Here is a 24,784-nt window from a genome sequence, read left to right as displayed (position 1 = left end):
TATCATCACTAGCCAATGGCTTCACCCAGAGCAGCCTGAGTTCCCTCGTCTTCTTCTCACTCCTCTCTTCCCAGGTTGTCACTTCACGTTCCTGAAAACCTTCTCATTTCACGTGAAGCCATCAGATGGTCCCTCTTGGTCCTTGGGCAACCTAATACTTTCCCTCCCTTCTGCCACCCAGCATCCAGCTGAATCTTGAATCAATACCGGTGCACTGGGTGTGAACGGAAAGAGACTGCTCATTATTTGCCACGATTTCCCTCGGAGTGCTTGCATTCTAGTGCGCTCTCTCCCGCTCTCCCTCCTTCTCTCTCCCTCTGCCCCCTCTCCCTCTCCCTCTCTCTCCTTCTCTCCCTCTCTCCTCTTTTTCGTCCCCACTCCTTAGTTAGGAACTGGTTCAACCAGAGTACAACCAGCTCAGCCGCATCTGGCCCCAGAGGACCTGCAGGAGGCGGTAGAGGAGGAGCCGGCAGGCAGGCGGACAGGAGCTGCCGCGGCGGCGGCGACAGCGCACAGCCGGGCCGGGCATTGCCGCGCCTCCCGGGACGCCGATGCGGGGCCGGCGGCGCGCGGGGATCGCTCATGAGGCCTCTGCCGAGCGGGAGGAGGAAGAGCCGCGGCCTCTCGCTAGGAGTCCTCGCCCTCTGCCTGGCCGCAGCCCGCTGTCTGCAGAGTAAGCGCGGGCCGAACCCGGCGTGGGGCGCGGGGCTCGGGGCGCCGGGCGGGCGGGCGGGTCCCGGGTGGGGATCGCGGCCGCCTGGCGGGGAGTCGCCGCTTCCTGCGGGGCTGAGCGCGGCCTGGAGCTGGGACCCGGCACTGGCGAGGCTCCCGTGGGCCGGCTCCCGGGCCACTCTGGGCGCGCGCCCCGCCCGGGCCTTATCAGAGCCGGAAGCCTCCCGGGTGATAACCGGCTCGGCCCGGTGGCCGCCTCCTCTGCAGCATTTTTTAATTTCTTTTTCCTGGAATAAGCAGACTGCAGCTCAGGCATCCACGACGCTCAGGCGCACGGGCCCCGCCCCCTACTGCGGGGACCCGTCACCATCGCGTCCCTGCCCTGGTCCCCGGCACCGGTCCCTGGTTATGCAGGCCTCCCCACCTCTCAAGTGAACCCCCAGCAGACTTTTCTCATGAAAAAGGGTTGGAGGGATTGGGTTGGGTATTGGATCTGAGTTCCTCAGGCCGGCGGTGGTCCTCCTCTCTCTGCCCTAATCCGAGGGTTTGGGTGTTTGGGCTCCAGAATCCTCCCCGCTTAACGAGCCTGCTTGTATGCGTGTAACACGCGCAGCCCCCCACACGCCAAGGGATCGAACCCCAGATTAGAACGCAGTTCTACTTTCTCATGTAACCATTCTCATTACTTTCATTCCCATTTCACAGATTAGTCATCTGAGGTTTAGGGAGTGACCAGTGCTGGGCCGCCGAGCGGGAGGAGCACCCATTGCCCCTTTGCAAGACTTCTGTCATTGACTCCTCAGGGCGGCCCTATCAAATAAGGGCCACCCTTATCCCTGTTTCACACAGTGAGGAAACCGAGGCACAGCCTCACCAGCTAGTGGGGATGGAGTTGGGATTTAAACGTGGGCAATCTAACACGCCGGATCTTTGCACCTCCCTCACTAGAGCCCAGCCTTGGAGGCTGCAGATCTCAGAAACCCAGAAAGACTAGGGCAGGGCATGTGCTTCTGGCTGTCCATGTAGCAGGAAAGAGCTGGTTTGTCCATGTTTGGCATTGCAGTGATCTTTTCTGTTGTTTTTGAACCTTCCAACATGTGTTTCCAGTCACCATTCTTAAGCAGCATCTGTACAGCTCTCCCTTCATTCAAGGACTAGCCATTCACCTAGTGTGTAATTCATTTATTCACTCACTCGTTCAAGGCACCCTCTGCCTCCAGGAAGCAGGCCATGGGGGTGCCATGGTTCACAGACTTGCCAAACTAGAGTGCCAGTTTGGAGTGGTGCATCCTAAGAGGCAGGAGGTGCCCAGGTTCTAGAAGTTCTAGAGGCTCAGAACCCAGACTTGAAGAACCAGGGCAAGCCTCCCAAAGGGAGCTGCACCTACCCAGGGACATAAGGGCAGGAGCAGCCAGGGGAATGGGACAGAGGGAACTCAGAGCCTCCTAGGTGAAAAGGAAGCTCATGCAAAACCGGGAGGAAGGGTCAAAGTTTTGCAATTCTCCGCTGAATACTGATTCCTGCAGATCTGTAAACTCCAGGAAGGCAGGTCCCTAGTGCTTGCTCATCGCCAGCCAGCGTCTACCCCTTAGAGGGGAGTGAGCGGTGTGCACCTGCCCTGGGCTTCAGGGCCAGCCCTGACGATGTAGGGGCCTCCTCCCTCACACCAGCCCCCTCCATTCTCTGCCTCTTCTGCCTCTGTCCACAGCTCCCACCTGGAGAGTCAGACACTCGTTTACACTGGAGTCTGCACGAAACACAGAAGCACAAACAGCCTGCCTTTAAAGGCTTTTCTCTATAAATGGGATTGTTATGGACTGAATGTTTGTGTCTCTCCCCGAATTCATATGTTGAAGCCCTAACCCCTAATGCCATGGTTTTTGGAAGTGGGGCTTTAGGAGGCAATTAGGTTCAGAGGAGGTCTTGATGGTGGGGCCACCATGATGGGAGTCATGTCCTCATAAGAAGAGGAAGAGATCCCAGGGATCCCCTTCCCTCTCTTTCTGCCCTGCGAGGACAGAGCAAATTGGCAGCTGCCTGTAAGCTGGGAAGAGGCCCCTCCAAATCTGCCAACACCTTGACCTTGGATGTTCCAGCTTGCAAAACTATATTGTTTCAGCCACCCAGTCAATGGTATTTTGTTAGAGCAACCCAAGCTGACTAAAACGGAAATTGGCACTGAGTAGTGAAGTGCTGCTGTAACAAGTACCTTAAAAATGTGGAAGCAGCTTTGGAGCTGGGTAATGGTAGAAGCCGGAGCAGTCTTGAGGTATGTGCTAGAACTACGGCCTCTAAGGGCCTTTCCGGCGAGGTTTCAGATGGACATGAGGAAGCATTACTGGACGATAGAGAAAAGGTCACCTCTTTAAAAAATAAGTGGCAAAGAACTTGGCTGAACTGTGTTCAAGTTCCAGTATTCTGTAGAACTCGGCAGTGATGAAATTAGATATTTAGCTGCGGAGATTTTTTAAGCAAAGTGTTGACGAAGCAGCTTGATGCTTCTTGCCCTGCTTAGCGTGAAAATGCAAGAAGAGAGAAATAATTTGAAGAAGGAGTTCTTAAGCAAAAAGGAACCAGAGCTTAAAGATGCAGAACATGCTCAGCCTGTCTATGTTGCAAAAAAAGAGAGAACACATAGATTGTGGCCAACAAACAGTTGATAAGATTAGTCTGGGTGTGAACCACGGGCCTAATCAGCCACCCTGGCAGAAACAACTGCCAGTTTAAGTGACGGGGGTGAAGACAGAATGAAATGAGGGAAGCCTGTCTGATCTGACAGGTCCTGCCGCGTTGACCATATAGCTGTTCAGCTGGGTCCACTGTTCTTCAAGACAGGAAAAGAATGACTCCGAAGGCAATTCACTGATGCTCAGAGCTGCCTCCTCTTTCAAATGGGCGAGGGAGGGTGCACTGCCTTGGTTTCAGCAGGCAAGATGGGGGCCACACAGGGCCTCCGGGGCAGGGCTGCCCAGCACAGCCTCTGGGAGGCACAGAAATGCCCAGTAGAGCTACAGGGATGGGGAGCACTGCTCCGCTGCCTCCGTGGATCCTGACGGCAAGAACACCACCCCAGGGGGTCTTGAGGGCAGAGCATCAAACCAAAGAGGATAATTTTTGAGCCTTAAGAGCTAATGGGGAGAGTTCCCGTCATGGCTTGGTGGGTTAAGGACCTGATCAGTATTCATGAGAATGCTGGTTTGATCCCTGGCCTCGCTCAGTGGGTTAAGAATCCAACATTGCCATGAGCTGTAGTATAATTCACAGATGCGGCTGGGATCCTACGTTGCTGGCTGTGGCATAGGCCAGCCGCTGCTGCTCCAATTTGACCCCTAGCCTGGGAACTTCCATATGCTGCAGGTGCAGCCTTAAAAAACAAACAAACAAAAAAACCCTAATGGCATTTACCTTACTAGGTTTGGGACTCACACGGGAGCTGTCACTCCTTTCTTCCTTCTGATTTCTTCTTTTTGGAATGGGAATGTCTATCCCATGCTTGTCTCACCCCTGCATTTCCAAGCACACAGCTTATCTGATTTCTCTGGTTAACCGTTGGAGGGTAATTTTCTTTTAAGATGAATCGTACCTCAAGTCTCACCCATATCTGATTTCCATGACATAGGGTGTGTTCAGGGTGGTATGGCCATAGACTCACCCACATCTGATGTAGATGGCATTTAGATGAGACTTTAGACTTGAGAGGTGAAGCTGAAACAAGTTAAGACTTTTGGAGCTATTGGGATGGAATGAATGCATTTTGCATGCAAGAATTCATTGCAAGAATTTGGGGAGTCTGGGAGTAAAATGTCATGGACTGAATGTTTATGTCCCCCAGAAATCCATCTGATGAAGCCCTTATTCCTGATATAATGGTGTTTGGAGGTGGGGCCTTTGGAGGCAATTAAGTGGATGGGACTTCCATGATAGGATTAGTGTCCTTATAAGAAGGGGAAGAGGCCAGAGCGCCCTCTCTCTACCAGGCGATGATACAGCAGGAAGGTGGCCGTCTGCAAGCCAGGAAGAGGGCCCTCACGGAGAACTGAGTCTGTTGGCACCTTAATCTTGGACTTCTCAGCCTTCACAAAGATGAGAAGTAAATGTCTGTGGTTTAGGCCCCCCAGTTGCTGGTATTTTGTTATAACAGCTCAAACTAAGACAGGGACATAAAGGCCTGTCCCCTCAAAAAGCTGGCGGCCTCCTGCAGCTGGCCAAGGTGGAGCAACATTCTAGGACCCAAGTTCATTTCCTTTCTTAGCTCTCAACATGGGAAGTTGGCCACTAGGCTTCTGAGTCTCTGTGCTCCCTCTCATTTGGAAGCAGATGATCCAAAGCAAGAAACATTAATTAATTATTTGGGGCCAGGTCAGCTTGCTTCCTGTGTCCCAACCCCAACTTCTAAAAAGCAGCCTGTTCCCCTAGCGCTCACACACACACACATACACACACACACACACGTGTGCACATGCACATGTGAATACCCAAAGTGCCCTTTAACACCACCACTTTACCAGGATGGGACCAGGGATGGAGGAGCTGGCCTGGTGGAGTCACTCATGGCCCAGTGCCCCCCCACCCCCTGTGCCAGGAGAACAAAGGAGCCGCCTGGGGGCTGAGCCTTAGCCTGGGTCTGGGGAGGGAGAAGGCAGGCCAGAGCAGCTGCAACCAGATGGAGCTGTGGGTTCTGGGCTTGGCTGGCTGGAACATGGATGGGGAGGGGTGGGAGAGCCTGCGTAGACAGAATCCCCTGGAGACCCTGGGGAGACGCCAGGATCCACCACTCCAGGGCAAGGCCCTACTGGTCACCTGCACAGCCATCCACATGGCACATGGTTACCAAGCACTTACAGTGCATCGGGCTCTCACTGGCCCCCATGAAACAGACAAATGCAGGTCTCTCTCTGCACTGTCCTCTCAGATGATAGACAATGGTCTGGCTGACATATAAATGTCCCCACCAAAAAAAGTGGTGCTTGGGTGTGCTTTTTAAAAAAAAAAAACGCTATCATGGATGGAGTTCCCATCGTGGCTCAGCGGAAATGAATCTGACTGGGAACCATGAGGTGTGGGTTCAATCCCTGGCCTTGCTCAGTAGGTTAAGGATCTGGCACTGCCATGAGCTGTGGTATATGTCACAGACACGGCTCAGATCTGTTGTTGCTGTGGCTCTGGCGTAGGCTGGCAGCGTAGCTCTGATTAGACCCCTAGCCTGGGAACTTCCATATGCCACAGATGCAGCCCTGAAAAGTAATAATAATAATAATAATAATAATAATAATAATAAAATAATAAATGCTATCATGGAGTTCCTACTATGGTGCAACAGGTTAAGGATCCGGCATTGTCTCTGCAGCAGCTTAGGTTGCTGCTGAGGTGCAGGTTTGCTCCCTGGCCTGGAGCAGTGGGTTAAGGATGGGGCATTGCCACAGCTGTGGCATAGGTCACAGCTGCGGCTCAGATTTGATCCATGGCCCGGGAACTTCCATATGCTGTGAGGGCAGCCAAAAAAAAAAAAAAAAAAAGCAATCACTCTGTTGTGTTAGCAACAGCAGCTCAGTTTTTACAGCAGTTTTTTCAGCACTGTCCATGTTGCTAGCAGGGATCTTGCTCATTGCTCTCAACTACCATCCATCTGTCATGCTCTACATAGGCTTCTTTTTCCTTCGCTAGCCCCCAGAGGATGAATAGGTAAGCCTTTGGCTTTTCGCTGCCCCTCAGGGGGAGCGGAGCCTTAATACAGGCTGCCAGTGCGGTGCTAGTGAGTGATACACACGTTGTGTAGGAGGAGCAAGATGAGGGGCCCCCTCCAGGCTGGCAGGTGCTCCTGCACACACACCTGCCCCTCATGGGGGCAGTGCTCAAATATGCCTGGAGGATCACATGGAAGCTACTGAGGGAGGGGCAGCATCAACTGGAAAGTCACCCAAATTTCTTCATCCGTGGTCTCCAGGGGAGTCCTGGATATACTCCCTGCTGGCCCGGGAAGGGGCTGCGGTCAGAAGGCCCTCCTTTCTCCATTGTCCCCAGGACTCAGGACACCTATGTATTTCATCTGCTGTAAGAGTTTTTCTTCTTTCAATATTTGATATTTCTGAACTCAAGATGCATGTTCCAAATCAGTAGCTTTGCTGCGATCTCTGTCGGTCTGGACTGAAGTTGCATTCTTCCTAAGAGAATGTGTGTTGCTTCTGTCGGTCACCAGGAAGAATCCTCCTATCTGTGGAGCAGGGATGGAGAAGGTGCGGTTGAAAAGATTCCAGGAGAGCCTGTCGTGGCTCAGCGGTTAATGAATCTGACTAGCATCCATGAGGATGTAGGTTCAATCCCTGGCCTTGCTCAGTGAGTTTAGGATCCAGTGTTGGTGTGGCTGTGGTGTAGGCTGGCAGCTGCAGCTCTGATTCTACCCCTAGTCTGGGAACCTCCATATGCCACAGGTGCAGCACTAAAAAGCAAAAAAAAAAAAAAAAAAAAAAAGATTCCAGAAGAAATTCCACAGAAAGGAACTTCAACTTGCCAAGTCTCTTGCCAAACTTCCACAAGGGGCATCACAGATTTAGAAAAGCTGATTCCAGTACTCTTATGTGATTTGGGCTGGAAGAACCAGCCTCCTCCACGAAACACTCCAGCTCCCAGTCTCAGCTCTATGGCTTCAATCCCTGGTACTGCTTACACACTCCAGCTTCTGCTTACACAGCCCTGGGGATGGGGAGCTCACTACCTCAATAAGCAGCTTGGTACACCTTCAAAGAATTCTCATTAATGATAGCTAATAATTACTGAATGGTCACCAAGTATTAGAAATGGTGATAAGCTCCTTACATCTACTGCCTCACATAAACTTCATTCAGCCACAGGAGGTGGGCACAGCCCTATGACAATGTACTTATTTCTTTAGTGCAGTAACTGAGACTGAAAGAAACTAACTTATGCCAGATCACACAGCTGTTACTGGCAGACCCAAACGTTGAGCACAAGTCTGTCTGATTCCAGGTCCACGAGTGCAATCATTATATACACACTCCCCAATTCTGTTCTCCAGAACCCTGTGGTCCTGGTTCTGGCAATGACTGGGTGTCCCCCCTTCCTTTCTCCAAGATGAAGAGTTCTAAAGCAGAGGCTGGTCCCCTGCCTGGAAGAAGTGGTATTAACAGTGCTGGGGAGGGAGAGGAGGGGCCGGTCTGCAGAGATCCTAGGAGCATCCTCAGTGCCCCCTTTTTCCAAAGTTCTAAAAGTGATTTCCTGGCATCACCTAGGAATTTGATAGTGACGCCAAATCTGGGGCTTCACCCTAGACCTACTAAATGAGAGACTGGGGCCCAGCCATTGCTTGTTTTTCTGTTTTTTGCCACATCCACAGCATATGGAAGTTCCCAGGCCAGGGATTGAACCCGGGTCACAGCAGCAACCCAAACCACTGCAGTGACACCACCAGCTCCTTAACCCACTGCATCACAAGACAACTTCCCCAAGAATTGTTTTAACAAGCTCTCCATGTGATTCTGTTGAAACTTAATGTTGCGAACCATTGCCTTACAGCATTGCAGAGGGTGGAGGCGGCAAAGGGAATCACTTAGGGCACCTGTTCTTCCTCCCTAACCACAAAGCATCTCTAGAAATAGGACCAGATACAATGAAATCTGAGGGATGCCAGAAAGAGTAAATTTCTCTCAAATATCTCACAACAGAGTTGTCACAGGGCCTCAAAATTTCTCTTCATACATTGGCTCTTCATTCCTTGGGCTTGAGGCTTTGTAAATGCCCCCAGGAAGGGGGTGTGAGCTGCAGCTACAAACCCCTTAGTGTGGATTCACTCAGTGGTTTTTCAGTCTTGGCTGCAGACTGAAGTCATGTTGGGACTTTTAAAAATCAGTTGCCTTGATTCTGAACTCAGTCAAAGGTAGGGGTTTTGGGGGGAGGGTTTGTTGGTTTTTTTTTAGGGCCACACCTGCAGCATATGGAAATTTTCTAGGGATCTAATCAGAGCCTACACCACAGCACAGCAACGCCAGATCCTTAACCCATGAGTGAGGCCAGGGATGGAACCTGAATCCTCATGGATACCAGTCGGGTTCACAACCTGCTGAACCACACAGGAACTCCAGGGGGTAGGATTTTTAAAGGCTTCCCCACATGGTCTAATGTTCAATCAAAGATTGACAGGAACTAGAATAGATCACGTGGTCCACCTTGGTCCAATCAGCTGTGACTGGGAGGTGGCTTTGCAGAGCCCTCTCTGCCAGGCTCTGAGAAGAGAGTGGGTGGAACTGGTCCACACCAAAGAAGTTAATTATGGACTCGGGTGTGGAAGTGTGACTTCGAGTCGAAGCTCCATAGAGGTCAGTCCCCTTCGTTCGCTTCCCTTCCCAAATACTCGTGGAGTGGGAGGAGCCTGGATTGAATCAGGGAAGGGAGCGCCCAGGCTCCTCGGAATTGTTCCTGGCTACGAGCCCTCTCGACCACCGAGCCCTCTCAACCACATGTTTTTTTGGTTTTTTTAATTGAATCACTGACCGTCAACCCTGGATGATCCTTAATTACAAACGAGGACCTGGTGGTTCAGAGAGGTGAGGGCATTTGCTCGGTTGCCCAGCTAGGGCGTGGCGCAGCCAAAACAGAGCCTGAGTGTTTAGGTTCCTCTAGGTGAGTGGGGGTGGCCCTCCCGGGGCTTCCCCAGCTGGCTTCTTGCCCCCTTCTGTCCCCACAGGCCAATATGCCTTCTGGGCATCGGGGAGCAGGGCGGTGTTTCTCCTCTACAGGCAGAGAAGGAGCTGAGAAGCCCTGGTGCGTGGGGTGGTCCAGAAGCCACGGGCTGTTTCAAGCAGCAGAGGGTGCTCAGCTGTGTCCCAGGAGGACAAGGTCGTCTGCTGAGAAGGAGGAGGAGGAATGTGGAGGTCAGAGAGACTGGAGGCAGCTGGTGACAATAATCATGCGAAAACGAAGTAAGATTCGCTGCACGGAGGGCGCTCGTGAATGCGCCCCGGGAACCGTGCGCTCTGTTGTTCTGGAAAGCGGCTGCCGTGGACGTTCTCCTAGCGCGTTGACTGCTCAGGTCTCAGGTCTGGGCAGAGAGGAAGTGGAGAGTTGTTGATCCAGGGCGAGGGTTTGCCCGCTGGATATGGTGAAAGGACAGAGGCCGCTGGAGTTGAAGGAATCATCAAATGTGCGTGAGTCGGAATTCCCGTCGTGACTCAGCAGATTAGGATTCTCGAGTGAAGTGGAAGCTGGGGTGTAGCTTGCAGATGCGGCTCGGATCTGGCGTTGCTGTGGTGTAGGCTGGCAGCTGCAGCTCTGATTCAACCCCTGGCCCAGGAACTTCCATATGCCGTGGGTGTGGCCCTAAAAAGAAAAGAGAAAAAGAGAGTACAGGGAACACGACGGGCCGTGGAACCCAGGCTGGAGAGGGGGCCAAGTGACGAGGATGAGTTGGGAAATGTAGAAGGAGTTGGGGCGGAAGGACCAAGGAGGCCAGTGGGAGGTGCTGAACAGTAAGGGAAGGAACAAGGGTCACAGCAGGCTGTTCTGTGGGAGGCTGAGGTAAGGGAGAATGTTCTCGAAGATGAGGATGCTGGGTGGTGTGTCGGTGGGGATGCTGGAGGGAGGTAGGGTGATGCCACGCCTTGCAGTAGAGTTGCTGATGCGTTTAAAGAATGAAGAGGAAAGACTGGGAGTGGGGGTGGAAGTGTGTGTATGGTGGTGATCAGAGCACTCACAGTGGTGAAGAGGGGAGAGGGTGGAACCTCAAGGGAACATGATATGTTGCCAGAGAGTGGAAGAGCGATGGTCTCAACCAATGCTACCCAATAGAAATATAAGCCAGGCCACGCATGCCAGCCGTATATGTAATTATATCTAGTGGCTGCATTAAAAAAGTAAAAAGAAACAGGCAAAATCAATTTTAATAATACATTTTGTTTTACCCAATATAGCTAAATTATTTTTTCAACATGTAATCAATATAAAAAATTACTGAGGGAGTTCCCACCATGGCCCAGTGGTTAACAAACCCAACTAGTATCCATTAGGACTCGGGTTTGATCCCTGGCCTTGCTCAGAGGGTTAAGGATCCAGTGTTGCTGTGGCTGTAGTATAGGCCAGCAGCTACAGCTCTAATTCAATCCCTAGCTTGGGAACTTCCATATGGCATAAAAAAAAAAATTATTGAAATATTTTACATTCTGTTTAACATACTAAATCTTTTACATTTAGGGCACATCTTCATTTGGACTAGCTAATTTCAAGTGCTCAATAGCTACTTATGGCCTAAAGCCACCCCATCGGAAAGCCCAGGGGTACACTCTTGCTTCTTGTCACATCCATCTCTCAAGTCTTTACCAGCACTGAGCAACATGCTGTTTTGGGTGACAAAAGAAGTGAAGGAATTCTCTGGTGGCTCAGTGGGTTAAAGATGTACTGCTGATCACTGCTGTGGCTCTGGTTACTGCTGTGGTGCAGGTTCATACCTGGTCTGGGAACTTCTGAGCTCTCTGTTCTGCTCCATGTGTCTGTTTTTGTGCCAGTATCACACTCTTTTGTTTACTGTAGCTTTGTAGTAGAGTCTGAAGTCAGGGAGCGTGATACCTCCGGTTCTGTTCTTCTTCTCCAAGATTGTTTTGGCTATTCAGAGTCTTTTGTGGTTCCACACAAAGTTTAAAATTACTTGTTCTGTGAAAAATGCCCATGGTATTTTGATAGGGATTTCACTGAATCTGTAGCTTGCCTTGGGTAGTATCATAGAATTAACAATTAAATCCTTCCAATCAATGAACACTATCATTCTATGTCATCTTCAGTTTCTTTCATTGGTGTCTTACACTTTTCCAAGTACAGGTCTTCTACCTCTTTAAGTAGGTCTATTCCTAGGTATTTTGGTCTTAGTTCTCAGTTCCTAACACATAAGCTTCTAAGACCCTTGGATTCTCCTAAGTGATAAGTAGTTTTTGGTTTGCTAATGAGGTGACTCTTGGAAGATGAGGGCTCGTTGGCAGAGGAACCACTCAGTGTGATTAGAGGGCTGGAGCTTTTAACCTCGGGCCTGACCTCCAGGGAAGGGGGAAGGCCTGGGGTTTGAGCTAATACCAATGACCAATGATTTCATCAATCATGCCTAAGTAATGGAACCTCCCCCCCAAACCCTAACTGAAGGAGTTCAGAGAGCTTCTGGGCTGGTGAGCACATGGAGGTGCCAGGGGGTGTGCCTGGAGAGGGTCTGGGAGCCCTGTGCCCCTTCCCGCACTCCTTTCCTGTGGCAGCTCTTCCAGAGGGCTGTTCCTGGGTTGTAGCCTTTATCATAGACTGATAATAGTGACTCAAGTGCTTTCCTGAGTTCTGTGAGCTGTTCTAGCAAATTATAAACGCTGACGGTGGGAGAGGGGAGGCTTGGGGACCCCCGATTTCTAGCTGGTTGGTCAGAAGTACAAGAGACCTGGACTTGTGGTCGGTGAATGAAGTAGGGTGCAGTCTTGGAAGACGGAGCCCTTAAACCACGGGGCCTGCCCTGACTTCCGGTGCTAAGTGTCAGCCGTGTTCTTTGTGGGCTGTTCTCCTGTACTGGTCCCTCACCAGTGAACACGCAGGTTGTCTCTAGCCTTTTGCTACTGCATTTGACTGTGCTGTGCTTCAGTGACAATGTGTTCATGTATGTCTTTGCATCTATGTGCCCTTATTGCTTGTAGGATAAATTCCTAAAAGTGGAATTTCTGGGTCAAGAGGTAGGCACTATTTAATATTTCTATGGATTTTACCACATTGCCCTTCGGGCAGGTTACACCCACTTCTAATCTCCCCAGTAATGATTGCGTGTAACTTCTGCACCCTCCTGACCACATTATGTTATCAAACTTTCTCATTGTTCCCAGTCTGAGAGCAGCCAAGTCATTCAACTTTCCCAGCCTGGTTTTATTGGGCTGTGAAAAATGTATATGATGGCTGGTACCTAACAGGTGTTACCAGTAGAAATGGTGGCTTGTGGGAGTTCCCCCTGTGGTGCAGCAGGTTAAGGATCCGGCATTATCTCTGTGGAGGTGTGGCTTCGATCCCTGGCCAGGTGCCGTGGGTTAAGGATCCAGGTTGCCGCAGCTGTGACCTTAGCATAGGTTACAGCTGTGGCTCAGATTTGATTCCCTGGCCCAGGAACTTCCATATGCTGTGGGTGAGGCCGGAAAAAAAAGGAAATGGTGGCTCTTGCTATTGTGGAGTGATTTTTCTGTGGAATATAAATATAGGAACCTGATGAAGGGAGTAGCCTGCCAGCCTTGATCTAAACCTTCAGCTAGGAGTTCCCATGGTGGCTCAGTGGTATCAAACCTGACTAGTAACCACGAGGACGAGGGTTTGATCCCTGGCCTTGCTCAGTGGGTTAAGGATCTGGAGTTGCCGTGAGCTGCGGTGTAGGTCTCAGGTGCTGCTCCGATTCTGCATTGCTGGGGCTAGGGCGTAGGCCAGCCGCTGCAGCTTGGATTCAACTGCTAGCCTGGGAAGCTCCATATGCTGCGGGTGTGGCCCTAAAACAAGAAATAAAGCTGCAGCTCTCCATGTTGTTTGGGTTTGGAAGACAGCTATGCTCACCACTCTTCCACCAACGCTATTTTGTTGTTTGGGTTTGGCTGACATCTGGATGACGTCCCAAAACCATTACACAACAAGACTGGGGGACGGGAGGAGCTCCCTCGGGGAGGAGCTGAGCTTTGGTCTCTGAGGCACCAAGAGCCGGGACTACCAGTGAGCCAGCTGGAGGGATGGGTATCCTGTAAATGGTGTGCAGGTGTCAGTCAGCCACATCTAAGCCTGAAAGCCATTATTTGGGGGTGCCGTGCGGGCCCCTCATGACGCTGTGTTTCTGAAAGTCCAGGCTCACTTGTTTTGAGAATGGCAGGAGTTAGGCTGAGGCTGGGCTACATCAGTTGCAGCTGAAAACCGTGCCCCTTTGCCTTCCTAGCTATTTGCCTCTCAGCAGACTTGGGGCTGGGAAAGGGTCTTGCCAGCACCTCCGTCAGCCGGACCTGCTGCCCCTTCAGCTCAGCACAGATCCTCCACCGACTCTCCTGATCTCTCCAAACGGGTAGCAGTTCAATAAGCAGGGCGCACATGTTTGTTTATTCTTATTATTTATTGTCTTTTCAGACGAGTATATTTTGAGCTACAAAGTGCCAGACCCTGTATTGGGCACTGGTGCCTCTGAGATGAATGAGAAATGCGTTCTGCCAGCAAAGGTCTCGCAGTCCCAGTGTGCGCTTCCTGCTGCCTCCCACCCCTTCTCTGCAGTCCAGGCCAGAGGCTGGCCCAAGTCTGGCCGCTCTGGGCACCTGGAGCTGTTCCCAACTCTTTGGGCTCCAACCATGAGTTCTCTAGACGTGTATGGGACAGGGGCACATGATGCGCCCAGGGCAGCGCAGGTTCGGTGGGCTGATGATAAGATCATGAACGCTGCTGCCAGGTTGCCCTTCCTGAAGCCCAGTTTAGGTCATGCCATGCTTCTATTTGACTACCATCCTGGGTCCTCACTGCTTGCAGATAACTCCTTCCAGTGATCCCCAGCTTGTGACAGAGTCCCCGTGGCCCACCCCACCTGTGCTTCTTACCTCACCGGGTCCCAAGCAGGAGGCTCCACCCCACCCTTCCAGGTGGGCTCTCTGTTCTCTCTGCTGGGATGGCCTTCCTCCCTTTCAAAATCTAATTCTGCAAGCTTCAGCTCCAGGGGTATTTTCCCCTTCCCCAGCTCCTGCAAACGCCAGGGCTTATTGCCAGGACAGTTGAAGAGTACCCCAGATTTCCATCTCTGCTCAGCCACTTACTGTGACAACAAATTGCCTAAGCTCAGTGACTTGACATTTCTTCTCTCTAAAATGGGGGTAATGAGTTCCCACTGTGGTGCAATGGGATTGGAGGTGTCTTGGGAGCTCTGGGACGCAGGTTTGATCCCCGGCACAGTGGGTTAAGGATCTGGCATTGCCACAGCTATGGCTTAGGTCATGTCTGCAGCTTGGATCTGATGCCTGGCCTGGGAACTCCATATGCCGCAGGACAGCCAAAAAAAAAAAAAAAAAAAAAAAAATAGGGCAGATATGCTGAATAGATATTTTTTTAAAAAATAAATAAGATGGGGATTATGGCAGAGTTCCCTGGGGGCCTAGCAGTTAACGATCTGGTGTTGTCACTGCTGTGGTACAGGTTCTGATCCCTGGCCTGGGAACTTACACATGATGTGGGTGCAGCCAAAAAAAATTTGAGAATGATGTACTTTCCACCAGGCCAGCACCCACGAGCCAGCGCACCCTGCTGCAGAGGGAGTGAGTGTGGCAGGTGTGGGCTGGGCTCAGTCACTGGTGGGAGGTCCCCACTAAAAAGGGGGTGCGGTGAGATGGCTGGCCCAGGAGAGATGTGTTTGGGAGCCAGAGGGTTAAGGGAAGGATGGCTTTGGTGCTTTCTGTTTACCCAGAGCTGGCTACTTCTGTGTTCCCCAGCAGAGCCCCCTCGTGCACCTAAGAAATCAGCTATTGTCTCTTTTAGAGTCTTCTCTCTGCTCTTCAGCGTTTGAGGCTCAGGTGAGGTGGTCACCTGTCCTGTTTGGCCCATGACTGTTCTGATTTTGTACTGAAACACTCGAATCCTGGGGCAACCTGAAGCCCTGGGCAAACCAGGATGGCTGGTCACCTGAGGTCAGTGACGCACTGAGGGAGAAGGGTGGGCAGTGGGGGCTGCAGCTCCTGGATGGGTACCAAGTGCGGAGCGCTGCTGGGCCTTGCACGTCTCACGTCACCTCATCCTCCCAGCCCTCCTCCCGAGGTTCTCCAGCCCTGGTTCCACGGGAGAGGAAGTGAGGCTCTCGGCCGTGAAGGCACCATCTCTAGGCCCCACAGTTAGGAGGTCCCAGGGTGACTCCATATGGCTCCTCCCACATCTGGTGTCCCCACTGCACCTGGAGTAGCCCTTTTGTGATGTGAGTCATCACCCCATCGCCTTGCTCCAGTTCTGAACTAGGAGTCCTGAACTAGGCTTTCTTTTTTTTTTAATTTTTTTTTTTTTTTTTTTTTGTCTTTTGTCTTTTTGTTGTTGTTGCTATTTCTTGGGCCGCTCCTGCGGCATATGGAGGTTCCCAGGCTAGGGGCTGAATCGGAGCTGTAGCCACCGGCCTACGCCAGAGCCACAGCAACGCGGGATCCGAGCCGCATCTGCAACCTACACCACAGCTCACGGCAATGCCAGATCGTTAACCCACTGAGCAAGGGCAGGGACAGAACCCGCAACCTCATGGTTCCTAGTCGGATTCGTTAACCACTGCGCCACGACGGGAACTCCTGAACTAGGCTTTCTGACTTCTGGTCTAGCTGTTTACAGGCTTGACAATGAAGCTTGCTTCCTGGTTCTCATCTGATGATCGCACTGGCTTGTTGAGTGGCTTTCCGGATAAATGAGGTGAAAAAGAGTTGTCCTTTTTGTGTGTGTGTGCTTTTTTAGGGCCACGCCTGTGGCCTATGGAAGTTCCCAGACTAGAGGTCAGATTGGAGCTACAGCTGCTGGCCTATACCACAGCCACAGCAACACCAGATCCGAACCACATCTTCGACCTACACCACATCTCATGGCAACACCAGATCCTTAACCCACTAAGCAAGGCCAGGGATCGAACCTGTGTCCTCATGAATACTAGTTGGGTTCGTAAACCAGTGAGCTCAACAGGAGTTCCAAATTGACTTGCCTTGATTAAGGTGTATCCTCCATGACCGGCAGTACCTGTCTCCCCATTAACCAATGCTCCTGTCCACCGAAATTGTGGTCTTAACAGTATTGACCTTGATTGTGACTTCAGGAAATGTATCCTTCTTCAATAATCCATTCTTAAAAGCACCGAAGCACCACTTCTGTAATTTACTTGTAAGAAAAGGAGTAAGGAAGCACTCAGAGTATTGCATTCCAGCCCGTTGCCCCGAAGCTAGTTTCACCTGCCTAGTACTTTCTCTTGATTAGTTCCCGGTGGGTTTCACCTGCTCCAAGAAATCAGGCTTTTAGGAAGCTCTCAGGTTCAAGTTCCCTGCTAAAGTCTTTAGTTCATGACCTCTTCCTTAAAGGAGGTATCTATATCTATCTGGGAAATAGGTAGAATTAGTTCTCGTCATTCCACATAGAATTCAAGTAAAGATGAAAAGCAAGGTAAACTTTTAAAACTTTAAGTTTTGCTTACCAGGGAGTTCCTGTTGTGGCTCAGTGGAAACGAATCCGACTAGGGAACTCCTAAAACATTTTTTATTATCAATTTACTAAATGTGAAAAATTCAAAATAATATAAAATTTAACTTGGAAAATTTCTGTTGCCATCTAACTCTAACAGATAATCCCGGTTAATATAGCACAGATTACTCCAACGTTTTTTTCTTTTGGCCAGGCCCATGGTTTATGGACAGTCCCAGGCCGGGGGCTGAACCCATGCCATGGCAGTGACCCAAGCCACTGCAGTTATAACACCCGGTCCTTAACCCGCTGTGTCACAAGAGAACTCCAACATTTTTCTATACCAAAAATATATACATATATGTATATATAAAGCACATATTTACATAAATGTAAGTAAGATCATAGCATATTTTTTAAATTTATTTTTTAACTGAACAGCATGTCATACATCTATGCTTGTCCATACAAAACTCATTCCTGTGGCTGCCTGGCATCCATTTTACAAGTAAAATCTGATTTATTGAACCAGCCTCCTTGAGGAGAACATTTGAGTAGCCAAGTCTGAATGTTGGTCTACCAGTAAGTTCCTCTGGACTTGCTCTGAATGATTTTAGCCTGAGATGCCGAGGTGGTTACTCATTAATTCAACTTTTTAACAACTGACGAGCAGTTTGCCCTTAAACTCTTAGAACTGTTCATTTTCCATCTTTCAATTTATTCCTAAGTCTGTGTGTCTGGAAGAAGAACTCTTTGTTCCAAAAACCTAGTTAGATGCCTAGTTAGTTTAAGAGGAGGTTTTTCTGATCAAAAGATATTGAAACGAACAAGGACCAGTTGGGCAGTTTCCAGCTGTGTCAGCATCAGAGAAACTTGGGCTTTTATTGTTGTTTTTCAGTTTTGCTCTTGCTTGGGCCAGAGTAATTGAAAGGCTCAGAATGAAGGTCTCTAAGGCTATTACAAGGGCCGGTCCTCTCGCAGGGCACTGGTCTGTCAGTAAATTTAACCAGCATGGTTATCACAGGATGTACATGTAATACACATAGCTGATAATCCAGATTTGTCATCAGTTTTAAATGTGGTTCTCCAAATCTTACAGTAAACACGATCCCAACTGCTCATATTTGAGATCAGGGAAACCAGAAAACAGAAAACTAGATGATAGATGGAGAGTCACCAAGTCGAGTGGAAAAACCATGTTTTTAAAAAAAATTTTGTTGGACTTTGTTGATTTACAATGTTCGTTTCAGGTGCACAGCAAAGTGAATCAGTTATACATGTATCCATTCTTTTTCCCATATAAGTTATTAAAGAACATTCATGGCTTTTGAATTGGACAGAACTGCATTCAAACTCCACCTTTGCCATTTCCTGGGTACATGGGCAGACTCCTGACTCCTTTTATTAAAAAATAAAAGGCAAGGATGATAAAACATATAACAAATGTATAACAAAGTTACAGGCTCATAAAACCTTGGCAAAATTATAGTTCTCTTTGTTATGTGTATATAAACTTTTAGATTGCCTAATTTTTCAAACCACCCAAGCAGCAACATTTCTTTTAGAACAGCTCACCTTCTTGCTGCTATAATTATTAGTCATTCACTTATTCATTCAACAAACATACATTGACCAATCACTCACTGTGTGTCAGGAATTGGGCTGGGTACGAGGAGACACTGAGATGAAGAAAACCCATAATTCTTGCCCTCTAAGGGCTGACCTGGAATTTAACCTCTGTTTTTTTCCTGAGAGAGAGAAACAAAACGCAAATGTGGCAAAATGTTAAATAATACTTGGTGAATTTAGGAGAGGGTGTATTCAAGTTAATTGGTCTTGTCTTTCAACCTTTCAGTGAGTTTAACATTTAAAAAAATAGAGTTGGGAGAAATATTTTTCTGTTCCTTGGCAGCCGTAAGTCTTTTTTTTTTTTTTTTTTTTTTTTTTTGGTTGCCCTGCGAAATATATGGAGTTCCCAGGGATCAGATCTGAGCCACAGTTCTGACCTTCACTGCAGCTGTGGCAACACTGGATCCTATAACTCCCTGTGCCAGGCCAGGGATCAAACCTGCATCCTGGCACAGCAGAGACGCTGCTGAGCCTGTGGCACCACAGCAGGAACTCCAGCAGCCCTAACTTTTCGTCTCTGCCTTTTTTAGGGCCACACCTGTGGCATATGAAAGTTCCCAGGCTAGGTGTTAAATCAGAGCTGTAGCTGCCAGCCTACACCACAGCCACAGCAATGCAGGATCCGAGCCACATCTGCAACCTACACCACAGCTCACGGCAACGCCGGATCGTTAACCCACTGAGTGAGGCCAGGGATCAAACCTGCATCGTCATGGATCCTAGTTGGACTTGTAACTGCTGAGTCACAACAGGGATTTCTAACTTTTTAAGTTTTATTGAAGTATAGTTAATTTGCAAGGTTGTGATAATTCTGTACCAAAAGGGCCCGAGTCATACACATACACATATCTATTCTCATGCAGATCCTTTTCCCACATAGCTTATCCCAGAATACTGGGTAGAGTTCTCTGGGCTATACGGCAGGTCCCCGTTAGCCCATCAGTCCATGTACCACAGTGCACAGATCTTGAAAGGCATTAGTACCTGCTGTTTTTTTTGCCTGGAACTTATTGCATCATGTCCAGCCATTTAGCCACGCCTTAGGAGAGGGATGCTAATGGGATATGCTGGGGGTGGGAGAGGGCAAGGAGAAAGGCCTGGAAAAGTAAAAGGCACGGTTACCTGGAGCCACACAGAGGGGCCCCGGGGAGACGGGGCACCCAGTGAGGGGCCTAAACCAGGGTGGAGGTGGAAACCCAGCTGTGGTCTCCAAGTTTGAGTCCTGCTCTGTTCACTCTCCAGTCTCCAGCCTGACTGTTCCTCTGTGTGTGCTGTGGACCAGGGGTGGGGCGGATGTGTCACATCCTCTGCCCTCTACTGCCAACTACTGACCTTTGATTTGAGCATAGAGATTAAACATGTGAGCTTTGGAGTCAGCAGCCCTTGTGTGACTCTCAGCCTTGCAGGGTGAACTTGGACCAGCGAGTTAATCCCGTTGACACTGAAGTTTCTTATGTGTCCGTCCTGGGTGGAAGTGCAGTGGGTTGTGTGACACTTGACCAGCGTGGCGGGTGGAACGCAGTTTGCACAGGACCTGCACGTGGTACTCCCTTAATATATAAGGACATCCATCATCTTAGCCAGTGGCTCTACTCTTCCTTTACACACGCATGCAGAAATCTCTGCTGAGGCCTCTCAGCCTCGCCCACCCCCCTCTTGTTGTCAGCCTGTCCTGTCCTCTGTGCTTGCAAAGACATCCTAAAGCGCCCGCCTTTCACTGTCTGCGAGGCCCCGTTTCCATCTCTCATCTAGTCCACGTGACAGCCACCTGACGGCTCTTCCTGCTGCCACTCTGGCCCGCTCACCCCCAGCTCTTCTCTGCAGAGGGCTTTCTCAGGCTTAACAGAGAATGTTACCTTCCCCTCAGCCCCCCTATGGCGGCCCATCACCCTTGAGTAAAACCCTCATGTCACCACCCGGGTCCTGCCAAGCTCTCCAGCCTTGTCTCCTGAACGTGCTCCTGGCTCCCTGGCCTTCTTTCGGTCCCTCAAACATACCAGCTCATCACGCCTCAGTCTTTGAAGTCGTTCGCTCTGCCTAAACGCATGCCTTCAGATGGCTGCCTCCTCTTCTTCTGTCCCTCAGGTCTCGGTTCCTGGCCTCAGCGAGGTCCTCTCTGACCATCCTGTCTAACGTTGGGTACCACCTCCATCCCCACCCGGCACCTGTGCCCTATTTTGTTAAAGCACTTGTTACCTAAAATGATTTCGTGTGCTTATTCAACCCTCATGGCTCCCCTATACATCGGGAGCCCTAGGGCACAGAAAATAGTAACCTGTTTACTCTTCTAGCTTGGGCTGCCATAACAAAATACCGTAGACAGGGGGGCTTAAGTAACAGAAGTTTATTTTTGCACCCTTTAGAGGCTAGAAAGTCCAAGATCAATGTTCTGGCAGGGCTTGATTTCCAGGGAGAGCTCCACTTTCCTGGTTTGTAGACGGCTGCCTTCTTGCTGTGACCTCACATCGCCCTTCCTCCATACGCGCCCATGGGGAAAAGAGAGAGAGAGTCTCACAAAGACACTCATCCCGCTGGAGCAGGACCCCACCCTTGCGACCTCATTTAACCATAACTGCTTCCGTAGAGACCCCATCCCCGAATACAGCCACGCAGCCCATAACATTGGAGCAGCAGCATCAGAACCCAGGGGAGAGCCTGGATGTAGCGGGCACTCAAAACATACTTGCCCAGCACGCAATACGTTCTAGCAGTTCACCTCGCTGTGAGTCCACAGACGTCACCCCGTGTCGAACTCTCCATCCTGCAGGTCAGGGCGTGTCCCTGTACATTCCCCAGTCGGCCATCAATGCCACGGTGGAAGAGGACATCCTGCTCTCGGTTGAGTACTCCTGCCCCGGCGTCCCCACCATCGAGTGGAAGTATACGTCCACCTGGGGCGTGCAGAAGATCGTGGAGTGGAGGCCGGGCACTCAGGCCAACATCTCCCAAAGCCACAAGGACAGAGTCTGCACCTTCGACAACGGCTCCATCCAGCTCTTCAGCGTGGGCGTGAGGGATTCCGGCTACTACGTCATCACGGTGACCGAGCGCCTGGGGAGCAGCCAGTTTGGCACCATTGTGCTGCACGTGTCGGGTAAGACACCCCCGCTTCCCCCACCGCCCTCCCCGAGAGGGAAGAGGGAGGCCGACTTGCTGGTACTACAAGAGACCTTACCGCCCCTCCCCTCCCGCCACCCCGCAGAGATCCTCTATGAAGACCTGCACTTCGTCGCCGTCTTCCTTGCTTTGCTCGCTGCTGTGGCCGCGGTGTTAATCAGCCTCATGTGGGTGTGTAATAAGTGTGCGTATAAGTTCCAGAGGAAGAGGAGACACAAGCTCAAAGGTAAGCCCCTGGGCCTTGTGATAATCACTTCATGCTTGTATGGCCGGAAGTGACTCTGTTATCTTGTTCTCGCCAAGAAACCACCTTTGGGGAGTTCCCCTTGTGGCTCAGTGGGTAAAGAACCCGACTAGTATCCATGAGGATGCGGCTTTGAAGCCTGGCCTCGCTCAGTGGGTTAAGGACCTGGCGTGGTGTGTAGGTCAGAGATGCGGCTGGGATCTGGCATCGCTGTGGCTGGGGTGTAGGCTGGCAGCTGCAGCTCCGTTGTGACCCCTACTCTGGGAACCTCCATCATATGTCGCAGGTGGAGGCCTAAAAAAAAGATGGAAAAAAAAAGAAAAGAAACCACTCTTGGCTGATTGGCAACCGATGGGTGTGTCGTTTGCTTTGCAGAAAGCACAACTGAGGAGATTGAGCTGCAAGACGTGGAGTGTTAGCCAAGGCTGGGTCCAGTTACCTTCCTACCTCAAGAGGAAAACCTTATTTGCCAGTGAAAGGAGCAAACACAGCCAGTCCTCCCTGGAGCCTCCTGTTGCCACAGCCACCCATTCCTGATGGGACAGCTGGATGCTGACAAGGTTGACGGCCTGGAGCCGAGGTCTCTGGATGGGACAGAGTCAGTTCTAGTGGCCTGGGGGTCAAAGAGGAGAATGGAGGCTGTGAGCCAGAGCTTTGCTCGGCTGTGGCTTCAGGGCCATGTTGACCCACGAGCTGTGGCCCAGTGCAGGCCCTGGCTGCTTCCTCACTCAGCATCTGGCCTTTGATCAGAGGCCAGGGTATTTCCGTGTCCGTGCCCAGCCACCGCTGGCCCAAGCTCTCTGTGCTCCGGGCCCCTCTGCCTGTGCCTCCGTCCAGCCTTCTGCTGTGGGAGCTGTCGTGAGCGCCTGAGGCTTTAGACCACCTGTCAGAGCAGGGAGAGGATCACCCCGCCTGCCCTGGAGCTTTAGGGCCAAGAAGAGCTCAGTTGGTTCTGGCGGGACCAGCGTCAGGAGCAAGGGAGGGCGAAGATGACCTTTGTCTTCCTCTCCTCCTCCAGCATCAGTCGCATGTTCCCTTCAATGGCCCCGGTCGGGCCAGTGTGAGACCCGCTTCATCTGCACCGTGGGCAGCGTCTGGCTTCCCAGTGGCCCCCTGACAAGCTGGGTGACGCTACCTGTGCGAAGGCTGGGTCTGCATCATGGGTGGGACACCTGGCCAGTCAGTCGGTGTGGCCTTTGAATCTGTGCCCTTCCGTCCCTCACGCTCCCTGACTCATGCCTTGCTCCCTCCCAGCTGGGCTGAGGAGCCCTCGGCCTAACCTACCTCACCGTCAGCGGGTCAAGCCCACAGTGGCACAGAGCCCTCTGTGCAATTCAAGGAAAGCATGAGGAATCTTCAAGAGCCTAGAAAGCAGTCAGCCCTGTACTTTCTGAGTCCTGGAAATGGGTAAAATGCCCTGGGGTATTGGAGCTCCCGGTGAAACTGGGGCCTGGATCACAGGCGGTCTCGGCCCTTCTCTCAAGTTATTGGCCACCAGGTTTCCTTGGGTTTCTCCATCCCAGCTTTCATTTGGCAAGCTCTAGAGCAGGCATGAATTGATTTTCCATTGGCTTTTCTCTCTCCAGCGTTCTTAGCTACCGATCAGAGGTCCCACAGTGATTATTGGCGGAGGCTGAGCTGAGTAGCTGTGTCCCCAGCCCTCAGCTGCAGATTCACCCATGCAGGCGTGAGGGAGAGCTAGAACATTCTCTCCTGCCTCCCTTCAAGTCCCTAATGTCCACATCTTTTCTAGAAGTGGGCCTGGAGAGGTTAGTATGAGGCTTTTCCCTAAGTAGTGAACGCAGAGCTACAGGAAGGGATGGTTGGGGTATTCAGCCTGGAGCTGTCGGTGATCGAAAGCAGAGCCCCGAAGGCCCTGGTGGACTCCAAAGGCGAGAGAGCGGCGGATCGACGTGACTGGACTTGCACCCAGAACGGTCTCACCTCAGGCCACTTCCTGGGCACAACTGTAAGCATGCGCACCTGCACCTTTCCCAGGCCCCTGCCCTGCAGGATGAGTTCTGGTCTCCAGTGCCACGAAGAAGCAGGGGGAGGGGGGCCGAGAGAAGCAAAGGGGTCAAGAGTAATTGGGTGATTCCTTCCTCCTTTTTCACCCAGCTAAGGCCATCAGCGGGAAACTGATGGCTCTGGGCAGCTGCTAGGATCTCTGTTGTCTTTACCTGCCTTCTAGAACTCTGCCTCTCAGCTGCTCATTAGTCAGGGGTGGTCATCTTCATAAGAAAAGGAGAAATGGAGACGAATACCCAGGGAGAGGCCCAGATGGCAGTTAAATTGCCCCCCCCCCCCCCCATTTTCATGAAAGGTTATTCCCTCAGCTCTCTCTCTTTTTTTTTTTTGGTCTTTTTGTCTTTTTAGGGCCGCACTCACGGCATATGGAGATTCCCAGGCTAGGGGTCTTAATCCACGCCAGAGCTACAACAACGCCAGATCCAAGCTGCCTCTGTGATCTACACCACAGCTCACAGCAACACTGGATCCTTAACCCACTGAGCAAGGCCAGGGATCGAACCCGAAACCTCATGGTTCCTAGTTGGATTCATCTCCACTGTGCCAGGACAGGAATTCCTTCCTCAGCTTTCCATTTTTGATTTTGCACTTTTGAAGCTCCCCCCTCATTTTGAATATTCCTGTGGAAAGTTTTTTTTTTTTTTCTTTTTTGGCTGTACCCAAGGCATGTGGAAGTTCCTAGGCCAGGGTGGAACCCACAGCACAGCAGCGACCAGAGCTGCTGCAGTGACAACGCTGGAGCCTTAACCCACTGCACCACAAGAGAACTCCAGAAAGATCTTGGATCTTGAGTCTGAGGTATTTGTCTATTTTCCAAAAAAGAAAATACTAAATCATAAGCTTTAGCCGTTGTAAATGTTAAACTATCAGTTATGTTTCAAACTGTGAAAAAAAAAATGTTTTAAAAGCTGAAATAAAAAGTGAAAATCAAGCCTG

General features: G+C 50.8%; 1 protein-coding gene across 1 annotated transcript; it reads left to right on the top strand.

Moving 5' to 3' along the window:
• VSTM5 (V-set and transmembrane domain containing 5) lies at positions 1-24,784 on the top strand. Its single transcript, XM_003129787.4, has 4 exons — positions 1-673; positions 21,227-21,553; positions 21,662-21,802; positions 22,196-24,784. Exons 1-4 carry the CDS (start codon positions 583-585, stop codon positions 22,237-22,239), a joined length of 603 nt encoding a protein of 200 aa, XP_003129835.1. The 5' UTR covers positions 1-582; the 3' UTR covers positions 22,240-24,784.

Source organism: Sus scrofa, chromosome 9, assembly GCF_000003025.6.
Source record: "Sus scrofa isolate TJ Tabasco breed Duroc chromosome 9, Sscrofa11.1, whole genome shotgun sequence".
Lineage (NCBI taxonomy): Eukaryota > Metazoa > Chordata > Mammalia > Artiodactyla > Suidae > Sus > Sus scrofa.
This window is presented reverse-complemented; position numbering and strand designations above follow the sequence as displayed.